Raw genomic sequence first — 17,589 nt, 5'->3', positions numbered from 1 at the left:
ATACTAATTTTGCTGTAATCTAATCTGTCCGGAAAACAGTAATGTTATTACTGTGAGATTAACTTTCTTCAAGATCATCTTTCTGCAATGGTGCAAACTTTTACTGGTCTGAGTGTATGCATGACTTTAGTGCTGTAGTGTAGCTAGGTATTGCCTTTCTCCACCAGGCTGAGCAGTTGAATTTTGTTTCATCCCTTTCCCTTTTTACCTATGTACTTCCTCATTTTATAGCATGACATCAGTCACAATGATGATTCAGGATGCCACACTAAAAACATAAATAAACCAAACTGAAATGTGTTTTTGCTGGAGCTCAGAGCCCGAGCTCATTTTCATCTTCTCTATTTTTCACACTCTCAAATTAATTTTTTTGCAGCACCAGGCTTCGTAGCCAGATGTATTCTCTGTCACAGGAAAAGATCTGCTTACACTGCAGCCTGCCACCAATTCTTTTGATGTGTCCACAAAAGGCACCTGCAAGTATATTGCTCTCTCTTCAAATCATATGCAATGAGATTGTGAAGTGTGAAAAGCTGAAGGAAAAAAAGAATAAAGACAACAATCAATATTGCTACAACAGAAGTTTCCCTCTGCCAATAATACCACTGTGACACCTACAGACTCACCTATTACTTCAAGAAAAAATAAAGTATTTGTAGTTTGTGCTAGTATTTCCTTGCATATAAAAGGGTGATTTTTTTTTTAAATGTAGAATTCTCAAAGCAGTTTCTAATAGGAAAACTGATGCAACAATACCAAGTGACTTATGCAAGGCTACATGACAACACAGTGAGAAAATAAAGATAAATCCTACTTCCCCACACCTGAAGTTCACCGTTCCTACTACACCATTATTTATCTAATACCAAAGCACTTTTCTCACTGTAGAGATTGGTGTCTACAACAATATATATTCATAGTTTCTATTCATTTATCTTCACTGTTCAAATGTAAACTAAATGTGCAAAACCTGGTGTTTTTTTATAAATTGCATAGATTTACATTTAAACAATGAGTAGTGAAATTCCACTGAGTTTGAAGCCTAATCTTTGAATGTAGCAAATTAAATACCAACAACTTGTAAAACTAGAGTTTAATTCCACTGTTACTCCAAGCTCTTGTATAATCATTACACAGCGGTCATTTACTCTTACTGGAGCTCTACTTCTGAGAAGCTACAACTACAATCCAGTACACAGACACAAGACATTCTACGCTCAGTGCTTGTTTTAAAGATCATTAAAAAACAATCTAAATGGCATGTTTTAGCTGCCTGAAGAGTACCTTTTTTTTTTTTTATGTGAAGCTATTCAACTGCTAACATTAAAGGCAGAAGGAGAGCGACTTTTGTGGTTAAATTGGGAGTGTGACACATAAAAAAAGATCACATTTCAGGCATGCTGTGCCCCTCTAAGCCTTTGTGTATGGGTCAGCGGCTGAGGGTATAGCAGAGCTGAGAGACTATAAAGGACTAGAGCAGCCTCCCCACATCAGAAGGGTCTTTTTCCTTTACAGGCTTGAAGTAAAATACCTCTTGCATACAAGTGACTACGGTGATTTTCGTCCAGACGGGACTGCAGAAGTAACAGGATGTGAAGGTACTCAGACAGGTGAAACTAAATTAAATAACAGCATCTCGCCTGCTCCGCATACATTATGTTTGGATATTAAACTATTTGTTTCAGCACTTCCTTCTTTAAGCCTCAAAGCTCCTCCACACAATGATACACTTGGCACAACCCAATTTTCCCAGCTACTGCCGACAGGGCTTCTCCTGGCTTCCTCCTGATCTTGGCTCCCGCGCCAGCCAGGGTCTGGAACGGGACTGCTCACTCCTCACAGACTGCCCTGCCGTGCCCTCCACTCCCAGAGCACACCAGCATCGCCTTCCCTGCCGCGGCGCCGGGGGCAGCTCCCACAACTCCCCTCCGCCCCTACGGTAAGCCCACAACCCCTGCCGCCAACACCCCCCCAATCAGACTCCCGAAGAGCATCGGCACCTCCCACCTCCCTGCCACACGGGGCGGTGCCGCGCCTGCGCGGAAGCGCTGCTGAGGCCTCGGGCTGTGCTGGCAGGGGTTGTGCGCAGGCGCGGGGCGGTGTCTGGTGCGCAGGTGAGGTGGGTGCGGGCCGTGGCGGCGGGGCTGGGGGGAGTCGTGCTGTGTACCTTGGGGGCTGTCACTGTTCGTTCCTGTCGCGGGAGGAAAGAGCGGCGCTCTCTCGTAGCGCGGTTCCCAGCTCCGTCCCCGGGACGTGTGTCCTTCCTGAAGTTCAGACAAGACCTGGGGCGTGGGAACGGGCCTGATCGAGGCTGACAGCGGCGGTGGTCGTGTGCCGCCGTCAGCGGCGGCTCGTCAGCCCATGGGCGGGAGTAAGTGGGGGGGGTGGCTGATGCTGGTCGTCGATCTCCCTGGAAAACCGTGGAGTCACACTCACAAGCTCGAACGGCCTCAGCTTCCTGCTATCGTCCGGGCTGGCACCGGCTCTCGGGGACAGTCTTGTGTGTTCACCCAGACCCGAGAAGCAGCCGCAGGGAAAGGTGCTTTACCCAGTGCTGTAAGGAAATGCTCCTGGCCCATGTCATTAGGGACACTCACCAGGGAACAAACAGGTGAAATAAAACAGTGCCAGGGTATAGCGAGCTACAGCCCCTTCAGTAAGGTGGGTGTTAGTGCTCCCTTGGTGCAGGAAACGGGATGAAGAAGTTCCCCTTTAGTGTGCAGTGCTGTAGATCAAGAGGAAAGCTCTGGTCGCATTAGGTTTCATCAAGATAAATGCATTTTACGTATTACAGTTTTTCATCCTGTGTTGAATTTGTTCATAGAACTTAATGTGTTCCTGTGACTCTAGCATAGCTTGTAGGGGAGGTGAAACTTCCTGTTATCTTCTGCAGCCATGTCAAAATGGGGAAGCTCTAAAATAGTCAGGGACAATTGTAAACTGCCAGGGAAAATGTTTTAAGCATTTATGTCTATGCAATTTGAAGAGTTTTCCATCAGTACATCCTGAAAAGTATTGAGCATTTGTCTTACATTGCAACACCCTGCACATCACCATGATATGAAGGATGTGTTTGTCGTATGTCAGTTTTCTTACACAAGTTGAATGTTGTGCAGCCTTGTAGTACTTGTACAGTGAGTAAGGGGTATTTGAGGTCTGACTAACTAATGCTTTGTAAAGCATACCACTTAGTTATGTGGAAGGTATGCATATACATTTCCCTCTTGAATGAAGTGTACAATGAGATCGCAGCTGCAGAAGTCAGAGTTGTTTCTTGAAGCCTTACTTGGAAACAAAAGATGAGGCAATAATAAGTGCTGCCCTATCACTTTTTTTTTTTCTGTGAAATTGTCTTTGTAGGTAATGTAAGGATTTCAGCTATAAGCAAGAGAGAAAGCAGGCATGTCAGCTCTTTGTCCACCACCGTCTCCTGCAGTTGCTAAAACAGAAATCTCCTTGAATGGCGAGTCACCTTTACTAGCTGCCACTTTTGCTTACTGGGACAATATTCTTGGCCCCCGAGTGCGGCATATCTGGGCCCCAAAGACAGAACAGGTACTTCTCAGTGATGGTGAAATAACTTTCCTTGCAAACCACACCCTGAATGGAGAAATACTTCGGAATGCAGAAAGCGGTGCAATAGATGTGAAGTTCTTCGTCTTGGCAGAAAAAAGGGTAATCATTGTGTCATTAATCTTTGATGGAAACTGGAATGGAGACAGAAGCACATACGGACTATCAATTATACTTCCACAAAGTGAACTTGGCTTCTACCTGCCACTTCACAGAGTGTGTGTGGATAGGTTAACACATATTATAAGGAAAGGAAGAATATGGATGCATAAGGTAGGTGTACTGTTCATTATTAAAAGCAGTTGTCCAGATTGTCTTGAGCAAAAGCAAGACCTAAGAGTCTGTGCCACCTGCTATATGGCAGTCCAGACACAAAAACTCAAGAGGAGGCTGACCTCTCTACAAGTATACAATTTTGAAGGCTGAAAGATACTAACATGTCAGCAAATTCAAGGCTGGGGTTTTTAGCCACCAGTACTTGTCCTAGTAAATTATATAACCCACACCAGACTGTTGAAGTAAAATAGGCATCCTGTACAATTTTTCATCTCACTAATTAGTTATGAATTGTTGCTTTTAAGTATGTTAGCATATCTAAACCAGATTGTTTCCAGTGTTGAGGTCCAGAAAAGGGAACTGATGCAGTTAATGTTGTCATTGCTATAGTTCTACTTGTAAACGAAAAAAAAATGGGAGAACCACAAAAATACATTTTAGCCCAAATATTTATACTTTTGAAATTCAGAAAACATGCTAAGTTTTTCTGAAGAATTACAAGTCTTACCTTTAGATACATTATAGATATTTTCTTGAAAAGTATTATATATTTTTGTTTAAATAATGTTCAGACAATAAAAATTACAACAATAAAATCTGTCATCCTCATGGAGTACAGGTTGTCTTACAGCAGTGCATTGTATCTCAGCTGTAATGTATATTGTGGTACGTTTGGTAAAGTTTTTGTTCCTCATCTAAGACTTCTAGTCAACATAGTTTAAACTTCCTTTCTGAGTACTCTTATCTGAGCTAATTAAGTTTCCAGAAACACTAAGCTGATGTTAATTTTAGTGGTGATGGTTCCTTTTTGCTACAGTAATGCCAGTGATATTTGCTGTCTTCCCTGATGATGGCTGGCAGTGTTTTCCACTACATTGGCTCTTGATATATCTGGGCTTTATTTTTCAGAAGAAGGATAGGACATAAAGTTCATTTTCACTACCGTAGAAACACAAATATGTCATTCTTAATTTAGTCTTCTAAAAGCATGCTGGATGTTACTGCTTTTGACTCAAGTGCATTCTGTCATGTGTCATGTGTCCTTGATTACATTGCTTCTCTGTCATTTAGTGTCCTCTGCACTGACATTTAATGTGAGTAGCAAATAAGAATTGTCCCTCATTCTTAACTACAGTAATCTTAGCTCTTTTTGGACACTGACCCATATCAGTATGTTTCTACAGTAGAAGTAGCCTTCAGTTGGTGTTGAAAATGGCAAATCTTTTCTACTAGTTTCCTCAGAAATTAAGTTCTTCAATCTTTTGCAGATGTTCTTGAGGCAGATAGGTCAACTGGCTTAGGTGAGACAGTGATGCATTCCGTGGTAGATGTTTATTGTCTGTCAGGATATTTGGGGTTGGGTTTTTTTTTTTGAGGAAAATCAAAGATCCCTGCATATCTGCAGTTCTGCAGCCTTACACAGGAGAGAGGAAACTGCTTTGAAAATGTAGATGAAAATTTAGGCATGAGTTGTAAGATGATACTGAATTAAATGAGGCTCATTTTGTAGTTTGAGTTTTGGGACAGTTTAGCAACTGTGGCTAAACAGAACAAAAAAATACTAAAGTTGTATCTGAAAGGAACTATGTATCTCTTCGGGAATTTATAATGGTTATGGTTATTGGCTATCAGGAGTTCTGCGTAGAGCCAGACAAGAGTTCCAGATAGACTTTAGAAGAGAAGAAGCTCTTCTGAACTCAAGAACTAGGAGAAACATGGAACAGTGTTCAGACTGGCAAAGAGAGACAAGCAACTCCAAGCAGGTCATCTATATGGGAATTAGAAAACCCCTTATCTCCTTCAGTTTTATTACCAAGTGTTTGTTTAATAATTTTGAGGAGTTATATTTCTAAAAAGAAGTGGCTTACACCATTTGTTCAGCCTTACCTTCATAAGGACTTTTTTTAAAACAAAGGATCTTCACTGTCAAGGATGTCTTACTTCACTGATACTGAACTCAAGGATGGAGGTGCCCTGAAGGAATCTGCCTTGTTCCAATATTGTTTTTCGCAGGTGCCTCTTTTAGATGATTTGACAAGTTTTATTCCTGGTTTAGGTTTGACAAGATTTATTCCTGGTTTAGGGAAAGTTAGTGTAGCTTGTTTCCTGTTCATCCATTCAGAAAAGTTTCCCACTTGAAGCTGTTGAACTTTGTATAGTTGATCCCTGGGAAACTAATGAGCAACCAATAAAAATGCAATAATCTGTCAGCATCTAGCAGTAGGTATCATTAATTTTCCCAGCATTTTCCATTTTTTTTTTTGCATGTTGTATTGATCTTCTCAGTGATTAATGCCGATTCTTTCTGTGAAGAACTTTATTCTGTTGTAAGCTGCATTTTGAATGCAGCTTGCTACTCAGCTCCTGCTGAGTCTGTTTTGAGAACTTTGTCCATCCCTGTACATTGTGTTTTGTGTATTTTGAGATTTCATGCCTCCTGTACTTGGTTATAAAACAACGTTTTGAATACTTGTGTCTCAAGATGTGGAAAAAAAAAAAAAGTCCTATTTTTCCTACCCTTTCCAGACAATTTTTTTTTTCATTTTGGAGATCTCATTTTTCTCTTGTTGCATCAGAAACCGTCAGTCTGTACCTTATCCATTTAAACATAAAACCCCATACAGAAAGTGGAATTCTGTACCATAATCTGATCATTTGGCATTTGTTGATTGAAATGAAGATGTTTTGTCATTATCGTCACACCCTCCCTTTCCTGCTGCTCCTGCCCAAGCATTTGAGAGATTTGGTGGGGGCCAGAGTAGGGAGCATTGATCTGTTTAAAATGACACCACTTCCCACTAATGTCAACTCTGTAAAAGAAAAAAGGCTTGAACATCAAAATTGAATCTAAGAAGCGTGACTCAACAGGGAAGAAACTGTACCATTTGACTGTTGTGTGCATACATATATAAACAAATACCAGAGCGTTTATATTTAACTGCTTCTCTTGCTCAGGAGAGGCAAGAACATTTCCAGAAGATTGTCTTGGAAGGCACAGAGAGAATGGAGGATCAGGTAAGGGGCCTGGTTGATGAGTATGACACACCATCACAAAACTATTTGCCTGGATCTGGTGACTGTAGAAGTTGGTGCTGCTTCTTATTTTTGGGATACAAGAAGATACTTCGGACTGGCTGATGACCTGCCATACACAGGAAGTGAAGTTTCTGAAGATAGGATGATGGAAGCTGTGAACAAGTTGAAGGAAAATATGTTCCATCATTTTATGGGTAAAGTGTAAATCTATGAAGAATAATTACCTTTCAGAAAAGGAAAATCATTTACTTGAAGCTCTGTAAAGGTAGTAGCTTCCATAGATTCATACTCCCCTCCTCAAGGATGGTTTTTCACTAGGTCATTACCTTTTCAAGTTACAGAGATGTACAGAGTGTCACATTGGAATGTGGTTGGAGACTTTATGGATAAGGCTGTGCAAAGAATTCCATTTCTGAAACTGTAAATATAAAATTGTGGCTTTGGCTTTTTGTGATAGATAAATCAGATAAGAAGTTTTGTATGTTAATAATGAATATGCCTCGGTTTGGTTTCCTGTCATTGTTAAAACATCAGACTTGGATCTAAAATGCTTAACAATAATTGCACGTAATACAGTATAATGAAATTATCTCACTTTGAATATTCTTGTCTAGACCAATCAAACTGTGAAAATTACATAGTACCCTGGAAATACATTTTAGAGATGATACTGAGTAGCAAAATCTGTTCCCATTTCATAATTATTGATGAGCAAAGCCCAAGAAGTCTATGCATCCATTTTCCAAACAACTGGAAGTTAAAGATGTTTTGCATGTAATATTGCAAGCTCATGTTAGTAGTAACTTCTAATGCTGCACAATGTGCTTTTACTTGAAGCATTTTATTTATTGCACAGGGCCAGAGCATCATTCCAATGCTGACAGGAGAAGTAATTCCTGTAATGGAACTCCTTTCATCTATGAAATCACACAGTGTTCCAGAAGAAATAGATGTAAGTCCTTATGTTCTTTGCATTCTGAATAAAAAAGGGGCTTTGGCACTAAGGTTTAGTATATTCTTTAGCAGACAAAAGCTTGACGGTTGTCATAAGTTCTTGTAAACTTTGGTTGGTTTACATCAAGTTCTCCTAAGTGGTATAGGGAATGGTTTAACATAAATCTTTCAGTTTGGTAAATGTAATAGTGCTAGGAGTGACCTTTATGATAACAGTTAGCAAAACTGACTGCTTTGGGTGATAAAAGACTATTTGATGCAAAACAAAATTAATTGGATAAGTGGTTTTAATGTTGATCCCTTATCATCATGTTCCAGTATTTAAAGGGTGGCTAAAAGAAGATGGAGACTCCCTTTCTACAAGGAGTCACATGGAAAAGAGGAGTAATGGGCACAAGTTACCCCCAGTGAGATTCTGACTGGACAGTAGTGGAAAATGTTTCTCAATGAGAACAGTCAGCCATTGGAATAACCTCCCCAGGGAAGTGGTGGACTCTCCAATTCTGAAAAAATTTAAGATTATAGGAAACAAACAAAAAAAAACGCTTGGAAGAATCTGACTTGTGACTGGTAAAGAACATTTAATAATTGAGTGAGTTTCTAATTTTCAAAATACTTCGGCTGAAATCAGAAGGTCTTTTTAATGTTGGGGCAGTCTCACAACTTAGTTTAAGTAGTTCCCTCCTATCATTAAAAATCAGTTAATTGGAAGGTGGTGTGAATCCTTGTATAACCTTTGTTTGTATTTACTTGCATTTCAGATAAGTGACACAGTGCTAAATGATGATGACATCGGGGACAGTTGCCACGAAGGCTTTCTTCTCAAGTATGAATTTTAGTTTTGATTTATGCTGTAATAAAATGGTTTAAACATGTGTGCGCATACATATGCATGTACATGTACATATACAATTATATGCATGTGCATGTGAACATGAACTAGATTAGTTTTCTTTATAGGAGGAGGAGAAAGACATATATTTGGCTTTTTTTATTTTTTATCTATAAAATGCTGTAGAAGTTCCTGTCACTTTAGAAGAATGTCTCTGGGCTAATAGCTACATTTCTGTAGACTGTTTTCACAGCCACTTGCTTGATAATAGAATTCCTATGAAATACAGTTTTTCTTTGATACATTTGATTTTATGAGGCTATAAGTCAAAGTTTTACATTTTTGTGAAATGCCGAAAAACTTGCATAAACTATAAATAGGAGCCATTAATGGTATGGCATATAGAATGCTTGTTAAATTGTATTATTAAATTATTGTATTTCTCTTTTTTTTTTCTTGTCTTTAATGTATAAGTGGAAGTATTTGCCCGTGAGAGCAGTTTTGTTTCTTCCTGTGGGAAAACTTACTTCATATATTTTAGTTTGTTCTGTTACGTTTCAGAACACCTCCAGTGTAACTGCATTCATTTATGTAGTGTTTAGTGCCTATTTATGGTATCTCATACACTTTTCAGTGCTACAGAAAATTAGCTAATTCTTCATAATAATGTTATACTTAGTTCCATAGAAAATTTGGAAAATATAGAAGTAAATATCATGGAATGGGTTATCGTAAACAGCTAGAGCCATTGATCCTACAGCAATGAGCTATTCTTATTCCAAATGTAGATTCATTGGGCAGGTAGACTATAGTCCATCAGTTTTCTCTTTTTGCTGCTGCTTTTCCCTGGAAGTTTTGTTCTGAAACTAAATAATAACTTGGCCATTTGTGTGAAGGGTCTAAATGTCTGCTTTTTAGCTAATCTGCAAAGCTTATCAGCTCATTTAGGTTCAGATGTCAAGTCTTAAATATAGTGTTGAATGGATTTATACATGTCATTGAATTAAAATTGGATTAAACCTGAATAAACTGGCATATCAACAACACCAGCCTCTAAAATAAGCTGTCATGTTTTTTTAGTAACTTCTAAATGAAACTGAACATCCATTTCTGCCCTAAAGGAAGACCTTTTAAGTATTCAGGTAGCCTTAAATTTGACTCCTACAATACACTTGATAGGTAACTAGTACTTTTGTATAACCACAGATACTGGAGAAGATTTTTTTAATAGTACCTAGACGTTCCAAGATATTTAGACTTTTTGAAGCTGTGGGCCAGGTGTTTCTTTGAGAAAGTGCAGGGGGAAGGGGAGCATGAGGATAAGAAACCTCAAGAGAAGTTTGCTAAGGACAAGTTAATAATTGTGAAGGTTAGTCCAGGTATGTTTACTTTAGCCTGCAGACTTAAGATAAACTAAATTAGATCTGTGCTGCTGGCAACTCATAAGACAAGATCATTCAATTGCCAACGTGCCTGTGTGTATTCTAAAGGACTCAAGCTTGCGTCATGGTCTTGCCCATGTACTTACCAAGAGTTAGAACAGTTTGCCTGCCAAACCTCCCCAAACTGGTTTCCAATCCAAAGTATCAGAAAATGAGGACAAGCATGAAATTGATCTTCTGTCAAGAAGCTTTCAAATCTGTCATTATTAATATATTTTCTGCTACTCTAAAGTAATTATTTTATATAGATTCTGTAATTAAACTAGATGATAGCAGTAGGTAGTTTTTGTTTGCTCTATAACTGGTGTTGGGAGATTGAGTGACAGTTTTCTTATTTACCAAAATGAAAATGTAGATACTGCCAAACTACTGGATTTCATCAGTAGCTTACACAGGTCCTATGGTTATGGAACTGAAAGTATGAGCCTATATTTATACTAGCAACTTCAGTTTTCACATCTTCACACTTCATTCTTCTTGTGAAGATGGTAATTGTTTTATTTCAAAAGTTTGATTAAATGTATTAACCTATGTTTGGTTTTATTTGCAGTGCAATTAGTTCACACCTGCAGACCTGTGGTTGTTCTGTAGTTGTAGGAAGCAGCGCAGAAAAAGTTAATAAGGTAACACATTTTCTAATTAACCAAACTGTAATTCTGATTGTTAGGAATCTTAGTGGGTTATTTGGAACAGGATTTATAAACATATTTGAGGTGAAGGAGGAAGGAATACTGTTGTGTGGTTATCTTACTTCAGCTGATTTGTCTAGCAGTTGATAATTCTGCTTGAAAATTGCCTTAGCAGTTTTATTCTGGCAACTATGAAAAAAGCAATGTATTTAATTGTTACTGATACAAACAAGTAGCAAATGAGTCTGAGCTTTTAAAATCAGGTTTGTTAGCTAAAATATACAAACTGAAGAGGTCTGAACTGGCTTGACCAGTTCAGCTATGTCAATGGCTATTTTCTGTGTACTCTTAAGATTGAAGTGTCTGCATAATTTTTCTTACATGGGTGAATAAATCTGCATCATGAACTGCTTGTGTTTCATGGAACCGCAGAGCTGTTGAGTCTGTAGTCACACACACATGATGAAACAGGGAAGCTTACTGGGACTTGAAGCCATTCTAGTAATTCCAGATTTTTTTTCTTCATAGCTAGACTGTGCTGGCTTTGTCTTCTGTCTTTTTAAAACTTAATTGGTAAATAAGTGTACAGTTTAACTGGGAGATCTTAAATCAGAATTGACTTAGCTTTCCAGATGAACCAGAAAGAGGCAAAGTACAGATATAAGTGCCTAAAACTGAGTCCTCTAACAACAAAACACTTAGTGTGTCATACTTGCTGGAGTACATCAGTAGGGATGATGTTTGATGTTTAGAAGTTTTCAGTTCTAGAAACAATAAGCAGCATCAGTTGTACCTTTTAATAGAGCCGTCCCGAACACCCTACAGACACAGGTAGAACACTGCGGGTTAAGACTGAAAGATTAGCAGAATGGAATTATCTTTGTATTTGGAGATGATTAATTGTAGCTCTTGCAGGACAGGAGTTTGAAAATGTCTTATGAAGTACCTTTGTTACTTTTAATGAAGAATTTGAAGAAATTACTGAGGAAGTAAGCATGGATACTTATTTAGGAAATGACTGTGCCTGATTGGAGACAAAAGCTGTTAATTCAAGATGGAATTAATAAAATAAAAGGCTTAAAAGGGAGGAAAAATTATCAGAATAGCTCATGTTTATATAATAGGAAAAGATAGCAGAAGGCAAAAGTGAGTTCTTTTACATAATTGGCTAAAAACCGAACTTTGCCAAAAAAAGTTTTGGATTTTTTCTTCATTTGACAAAAAGTTGGAGTAGTATGGTTTATAACTCAGTAATGTAAGCATGTATCCAGTGACCTTGGTAAAGTCTTGGCTTTCCTAATAAGCATGATAAACTTTTTTATTCCTTTGACATGACTAATACATTTTAGTCAGAAATTGCATTTGAAGATCAGTTCATTCCTTACATTTCCACTTTTTTCAAAACTGTTCTTTTTAACACAGATTGTGAGGACATTATGTCTGTTTCTTACACCGTCAGAGAGAAAGTGCTCCAGACTCTGTAGAAATGAGTCTTCTTTCAAGTATGAGTCAGGACTTTTTGTTCAAGGCTTGCTCAAAGTAAGTATGCTTAGGAAAGTTCTATTGTCTAAGAACTTTCTTCAGTGGATGGGTGTGCATATGATTTGTGTGCAAATGATATCTTCAGAGAAATACATCATCTTCCTTTGATTCCTTTCTGGCACTGTAGCTTTCCTTGTAGCTATTTGCATGTTAAAGTTCCAAGCCAGTCTTTATTCTGACACATCTGTTTCTTGAGTATTGTCCAGATTTGTTGCTATGCCTCAAGCTATAATAATAATAATACTTTTTTTTGCCTACTTGGGGCTAGAATCCCAAAAGGCCCCAGGTTTTTGTGTTGTACCAAAAGGAAAAAAAAAAAAAGAACAGTTCATCAGTCATACAGTTTTCAAGTATAAATGGGTGCAATGGGTGAAGATGAGTAGAAAAATAAAGCTGTTTGCCCTAGCGAGCTGTCTAAACTTACCAGCTAAATATAATATTGTAACATTAATGGGGTCACAAACCAGGTGATGCAACACTGTAATATGCAGGTTGCCTCAGTACCTGTGTTCACTGTTAATATAAGGGAGTCATCCAGTACCAAGGATTTTTTTACTGGGCTACAGCCACCAGTTCTTTCAAACAAAACATAAATAAAAATAAATAGGATTTAAGACTTTATTTAAGTCTAAATAAATAGGATTTAAGACTTAGCCATGATGCTTTAATATCGTTTTGTTCCAGTATGGTTGTTTTGGTTTGTTTTTTTTTAAAGTAACTAGAAGAATAATTTTTTTCACTAAAACAGGATGCAACAGGAAGCTTTGTGTTGCCCTTCCGTCAAGTAATGTATGCCCCATATCCTACTACACATATAGATGTAGATGTCAATACAGTGAAGCAGATGCCCCCGTGTCATGAACACATCTATAACCAACGACGATATATGAGATCTGAGCTGACAGCATTTTGGAGAGCTAATTCAGATGAAGAAATGTCTCAAGATTATATTATCCACACAGATGAGAGTTTCACACCTGATTTGTATGTATCCTTCCTTACATCTCTTAATGTTACTTGATCAGGAACAAGAAATTAAAGTGTACTCTCTAAGGAAGTATATGAGATTATTTTGCTTTTAGGAAGCTCCTTGAGCTCTGGTGGTTGCATTCATTTTGGAGGGATTTACCAGTTCCGTCAGTAGTTTTGTTGCAGTAAATATTACCAAAATTCATTTTCAGTGATATTTTTGACAGTGATGTGTTGATTTTGTTGCCTGTTTTAATTAAGGATGTAAGAGAGCCAAGTGTACTTGATCAGGTCCAATGGCTTTCTTGGGTTTACTTCATTTCACTCAGAATTTTTACTGTATAATTCTTCATTAACTTTAAAATTAGCAGGGTAATATTTCACTTAAATTTTTAATTCACTTTGCATTTCTGCCAGATTGTAAACAGTAATGCTACTACTGTGCACAGCTGCTGGGTGGATATTGGCCCTTCACGGCATTAGCTCACATGTTTCTTTGCTTTTCTGTCTATAGAAATGTCTTTCAAGATATCCTGCATCGAGATACGTTAGTAAAAGCCTTCCTGGATCAGGTAATTCTTGCTTTTTCAGAAGGAACAAGAGCAAAAGTTCAATACTTTGAGACCTAGAAACATACAATTTAACATGAAGAGATAATTGGCTGGCTTGGTAGCTTTTTTTCTTACTAGTGCTGTGATTCTTCTCTGCATAACTAGAGAGAAGAATACTTCTGTTACATGTAGTATAATACCGAAACTCGTTCTTACATATGAAGAACAATGCACGTTTTCTCTTGCTGTGCAACAGTGTCTACAGTTACAGTACTGAGAGAGCTACCTGACTGGGATTAATTTCAGATAATTTTAAGAAGGAAAATAATGCTTTATCCAAACAGAATTGTGAAACAGCTTAATTTATTGTATTAGAGCACCTAGAAAACCATGAAACAATGTTGAGTGTATCTACAAATCTGCTGTTCATGTGCCTGATCTGCTGTACTTAAGGATATGTTATATGTGTATGCAATGTTTGCTTATATTGTACATTCTTAAAATTATTCTTGAATTTCCATGTGTACTTAATTTTCTGGTATAATTTTTAACAGATCTTCCATCTGAAGCCTGGCTTATCTCTAAGGAGTACTTTCCTTGCACAATTTCTGCTAGTCCTTCACAGAAAAGCCTTGACTTTAATAAAATACATTGAAGATGACACGTAAGTGAACAGGTAATAGAAAGTAGGCTTTGAGAAAATTGCTCTGTTTTTTTTTACAATACCTTTATTTATTTTCTTGCAGACAAAGAGGAAAGAAGCCTTTTAGGTCTCTTCGTAGCTTAAAGGTAGATCTTGACTTAACAGCAGAGGGCGATCTTAACATAATAATGGCTTTGGCTGAGAAGATTAAACCAGGTCTACATTCGTTTATCTTTGGGAGGCCGTTCTACACTAGCGTACAAGAACGTGATATGCTCATGACGTTTTAAAGTTCTCCACTGCCAACGTGCAATATTGCAGTCCTGCATGATGCGAGAAGACATCTGTTAGTGTGACCACCACACGTACGACAATCATCGACTGGATTGGGGATGAAGCATTAGGCAGATACACTACAGTCTGCCTGGAGCAGGAGAGGGACATCTTAGAGAGAATAGACAAGCATGATTTTAATGAATCCATTTCTTTATGTGTTTTTTTAAACAGTAAATGTTACCAGAGGTTCCTTTGCCATATGGGTTTAGTAGATAAATTCTAACATATGTACGATAAAGGGAAGCATTTTAATTTTCTTTCCCCAGAGGCTTTCTTCAGGTGTGTGTCAGTTTTATTCTGTTCTGCTGTGTCAGTAATTATAGTGTTTCTGCAGACACAGTGCATACATCCTCTCTGATCACGGAGGCTGTGGAATAGGGGCCTTAGAGGAATTTCAGAGAGCTTTTTAAAGTGTTTGTTCTTATGTATGTGGTACAATCTGAAATAGGACTTCCCTAATCTCCCTTTTTAACATTACTGGCTCTTTCATTCGGAGCATTTAAAGGTGTTTGAGGTTTTTAATATACTGCAAAGTCCTGTTCTGTGTGCAGACTGTTGACTGTTAGCATCTTAAACAACAGCACTCTGCACTGGGAACTGGGTCATTATTTAAGCGGCTTTGTGCATGTAATTGCTAACCGGGACACTGTGACACCTCCTGCAGTGGAGTGTCAGTAATCCAGCATAATTGAGCTCTTTTAAAACACAAAACAGAAAAAGGTGTCATTGGCAGTAGTTGTCAGTCTTTCTCTCTGTAAACTGCTGTTCTTTCCCTTGTCAGTTAGAATAAAGTTCATATTAAAATATTAGACCCTCCCAAAGAACACCAAGATGACAGCCAAATTAACAGAGAAGACAGTGATTTTTTTTTTGATTTTTTTTTTTCTCCAGTGCCATTAATATATTTAGTAACCCTTAATTCGCAGATAAGCACAGCTATGGACTAACGTTATTAGCATTTTACTACATGAATGCTAATCAATAATCTTGCCAATCTTCTTAGATCATCTTAACACATCTCCAGCTTTGCTTTGCTTGAAAATAAATCCCTGTTTTCTGTTTGCATGCCTCAATCTCTCTTTCTCAGTAGCAGTTAGAGGGGTATATGTCAGGCTAATCCAGACCCATTGTATTGGGTTTTGACACATGGTTGGTGTGCGACGTTGAAATCAGCGGTACACCTGTACACCTGTTTCTGCTCTGTTTGGACAAATGCAGGAATATATTTGTGTCATGTTTTAGTGTAAACTCATAACTCAGTATTCATTGTGAAAGACCTGCATATGTGTTTGAGAAGCCACAGCTGCTTTATTGCTTATATTATTTGTAACACTCCTTGGTGTTCAGGCTGCTGTTTTTAGTGTCACTTGCATGCAGAGATGCAAAGAAGGTAACAAAAGCTAGATTCCTAACTTTTCCTGAAATGCACAATATTCGGATATTAAAAGGAATATTGTCCTTCATTTGGGTGTCGATAATTCCCTTACATTTTCAGAAAGACAAAGATTCACAAATATTTAGAGCTTATGAAAGACACGGAATTAAGCACCAGCTGCACACCACTTCTGTGAATGAACATCATCAGCGTTACCTGGTTGAATTAGTAATGTTTTATGGAGCTGTTTTGTTGCTGTGTATGAATATAGGACTCTCAATAAGCTCGGTGCTTTATCAGACTTGTCAGAATTACACTGATACATGTTACTTGTGCCAAGATTGTGTTTGTGTTCCTACCATTTTATTTCCTTCTGTGTTTTTTATCAATTGATCCGTTAGAAAAGAGCCTGATTGTGCTGTTTTTACTCTCATGTCTAAGATTGTGAAAAAAAGGATGTAATAAACACTGCTGAAACTGCCAGTGTAGAAGTTGTGCTGAAGTCTAAAGAGCTTTAAATGTGCTGCTGAAATTAATCACTTCAGTTTGATAACACTGACTCTGCTAACAGCAAAGCTCTGTTTGTTTACAGAAGATGTCACTTTTTGAAATTACTAAAAGCTGGGAACTTTATCTGTTGCTATTTTTGTTGCACAACTGTCACAAGTGCAGAATGTATAGTGAAGTAAGTTATTAAATGCATCTGCTTGTTGTGTTGTAAATCTTGATCAGGAAACAAAGTATTTTAATAAAATTCATGCACAATTTTTGACTTCAGTCACTGCTGATTTTTTTCATAGAATTCCTGTTCTGTATCTGATAGAATCATTATCTTCTATCCTTTGAAATGAAGAAGAAACCTGTTTCCTTTTTGTTAAATTAAAATTATGGTGAGATGGTTAATCAGAGACTCATGGATAGAAAGAAATTTGTAACTCCATTTCTGTTACGGACCTGTGCATTTCAAGCTGAGACCAGTGTTACTTGCCATGTCTCTGATGCACTCAGGTAAGAATTTAGTCTCTTTACAAAGTTTTAATCCCATAAGGTAGAGTTCAGAAATGTTTTAAGGAGTTCACTTGTGTCTAGCAGCCAGTGAATAGCTTTCCTCAGGATTTTAGTTGCTGACCAGGTATATATAAAGGCAGGACAGAAAGGCATCCATTGGAGTGTCATATTTGATGGGACTGCAAAGGGTTTTCCCAGTCTATATATCAGTATGTCCTAATGTCAGTTTTATTTCAGAGCAAAATGGGTGTTTTGGTAGTGTTTTTCTGTCTGAACCACCAATATGGTACACCAATATAGAGGGCACAGGCCTCCCACACTCCACTCTACTGGGAAAAATCATTAGAAAGATTTCTCCTTCTGTTCTCGTATCAGTGAAGACAAAGGAAAGTGGTCCAAAAATTGAGGGATATCATACCGGCA

The 17,589-nt window shown here is 37.9% G+C and overlaps 1 protein-coding gene across 4 annotated transcripts; it reads left to right on the top strand.

Annotated features, from left to right (window-relative positions):
• The first annotated feature begins 2,062 nt into the window (after positions 1-2,062).
• Positions 2,063-16,935, top strand: C9orf72 (C9orf72-SMCR8 complex subunit). 4 transcript variants are annotated; one of them, XM_031054371.2, is made up of 11 exons: positions 2,063-2,114; positions 3,361-3,846; positions 6,805-6,864; positions 7,742-7,837; positions 8,601-8,665; positions 10,664-10,736; positions 12,165-12,281; positions 13,033-13,268; positions 13,768-13,825; positions 14,359-14,468; positions 14,551-16,935. In XM_031054371.2, exons 2-11 carry the CDS (start codon positions 3,403-3,405, stop codon positions 14,735-14,737), a joined length of 1,446 nt encoding a protein of 481 aa, XP_030910231.1. In that variant the 5' UTR covers positions 2,063-2,114; positions 3,361-3,402; the 3' UTR covers positions 14,738-16,935. The 4 variants fall into 4 exon arrangements, with proteins under 4 accessions (XP_030910231.1, XP_030910234.1, XP_005154894.1 ...); XM_005154837.2 differs by having other exon boundaries at positions 2,071-2,119; positions 14,551-14,737; XM_031054372.1 differs by lacking the exon at positions 2,063-2,114 and adding an exon at positions 2,521-2,539 and having other exon boundaries at positions 14,551-14,737.
• Positions 16,936-17,589: the final 654 nt, after the last annotated feature.

The sequence above is a fragment of the Melopsittacus undulatus genome, chromosome Z (assembly GCF_012275295.1).
Source record: "Melopsittacus undulatus isolate bMelUnd1 chromosome Z, bMelUnd1.mat.Z, whole genome shotgun sequence".
NCBI lineage: Eukaryota > Metazoa > Chordata > Aves > Psittaciformes > Psittaculidae > Melopsittacus > Melopsittacus undulatus.
The sequence above is the reverse complement of the archived record's forward strand: the minus strand, read 5'-3'. Positions and strand labels throughout refer to the sequence as shown.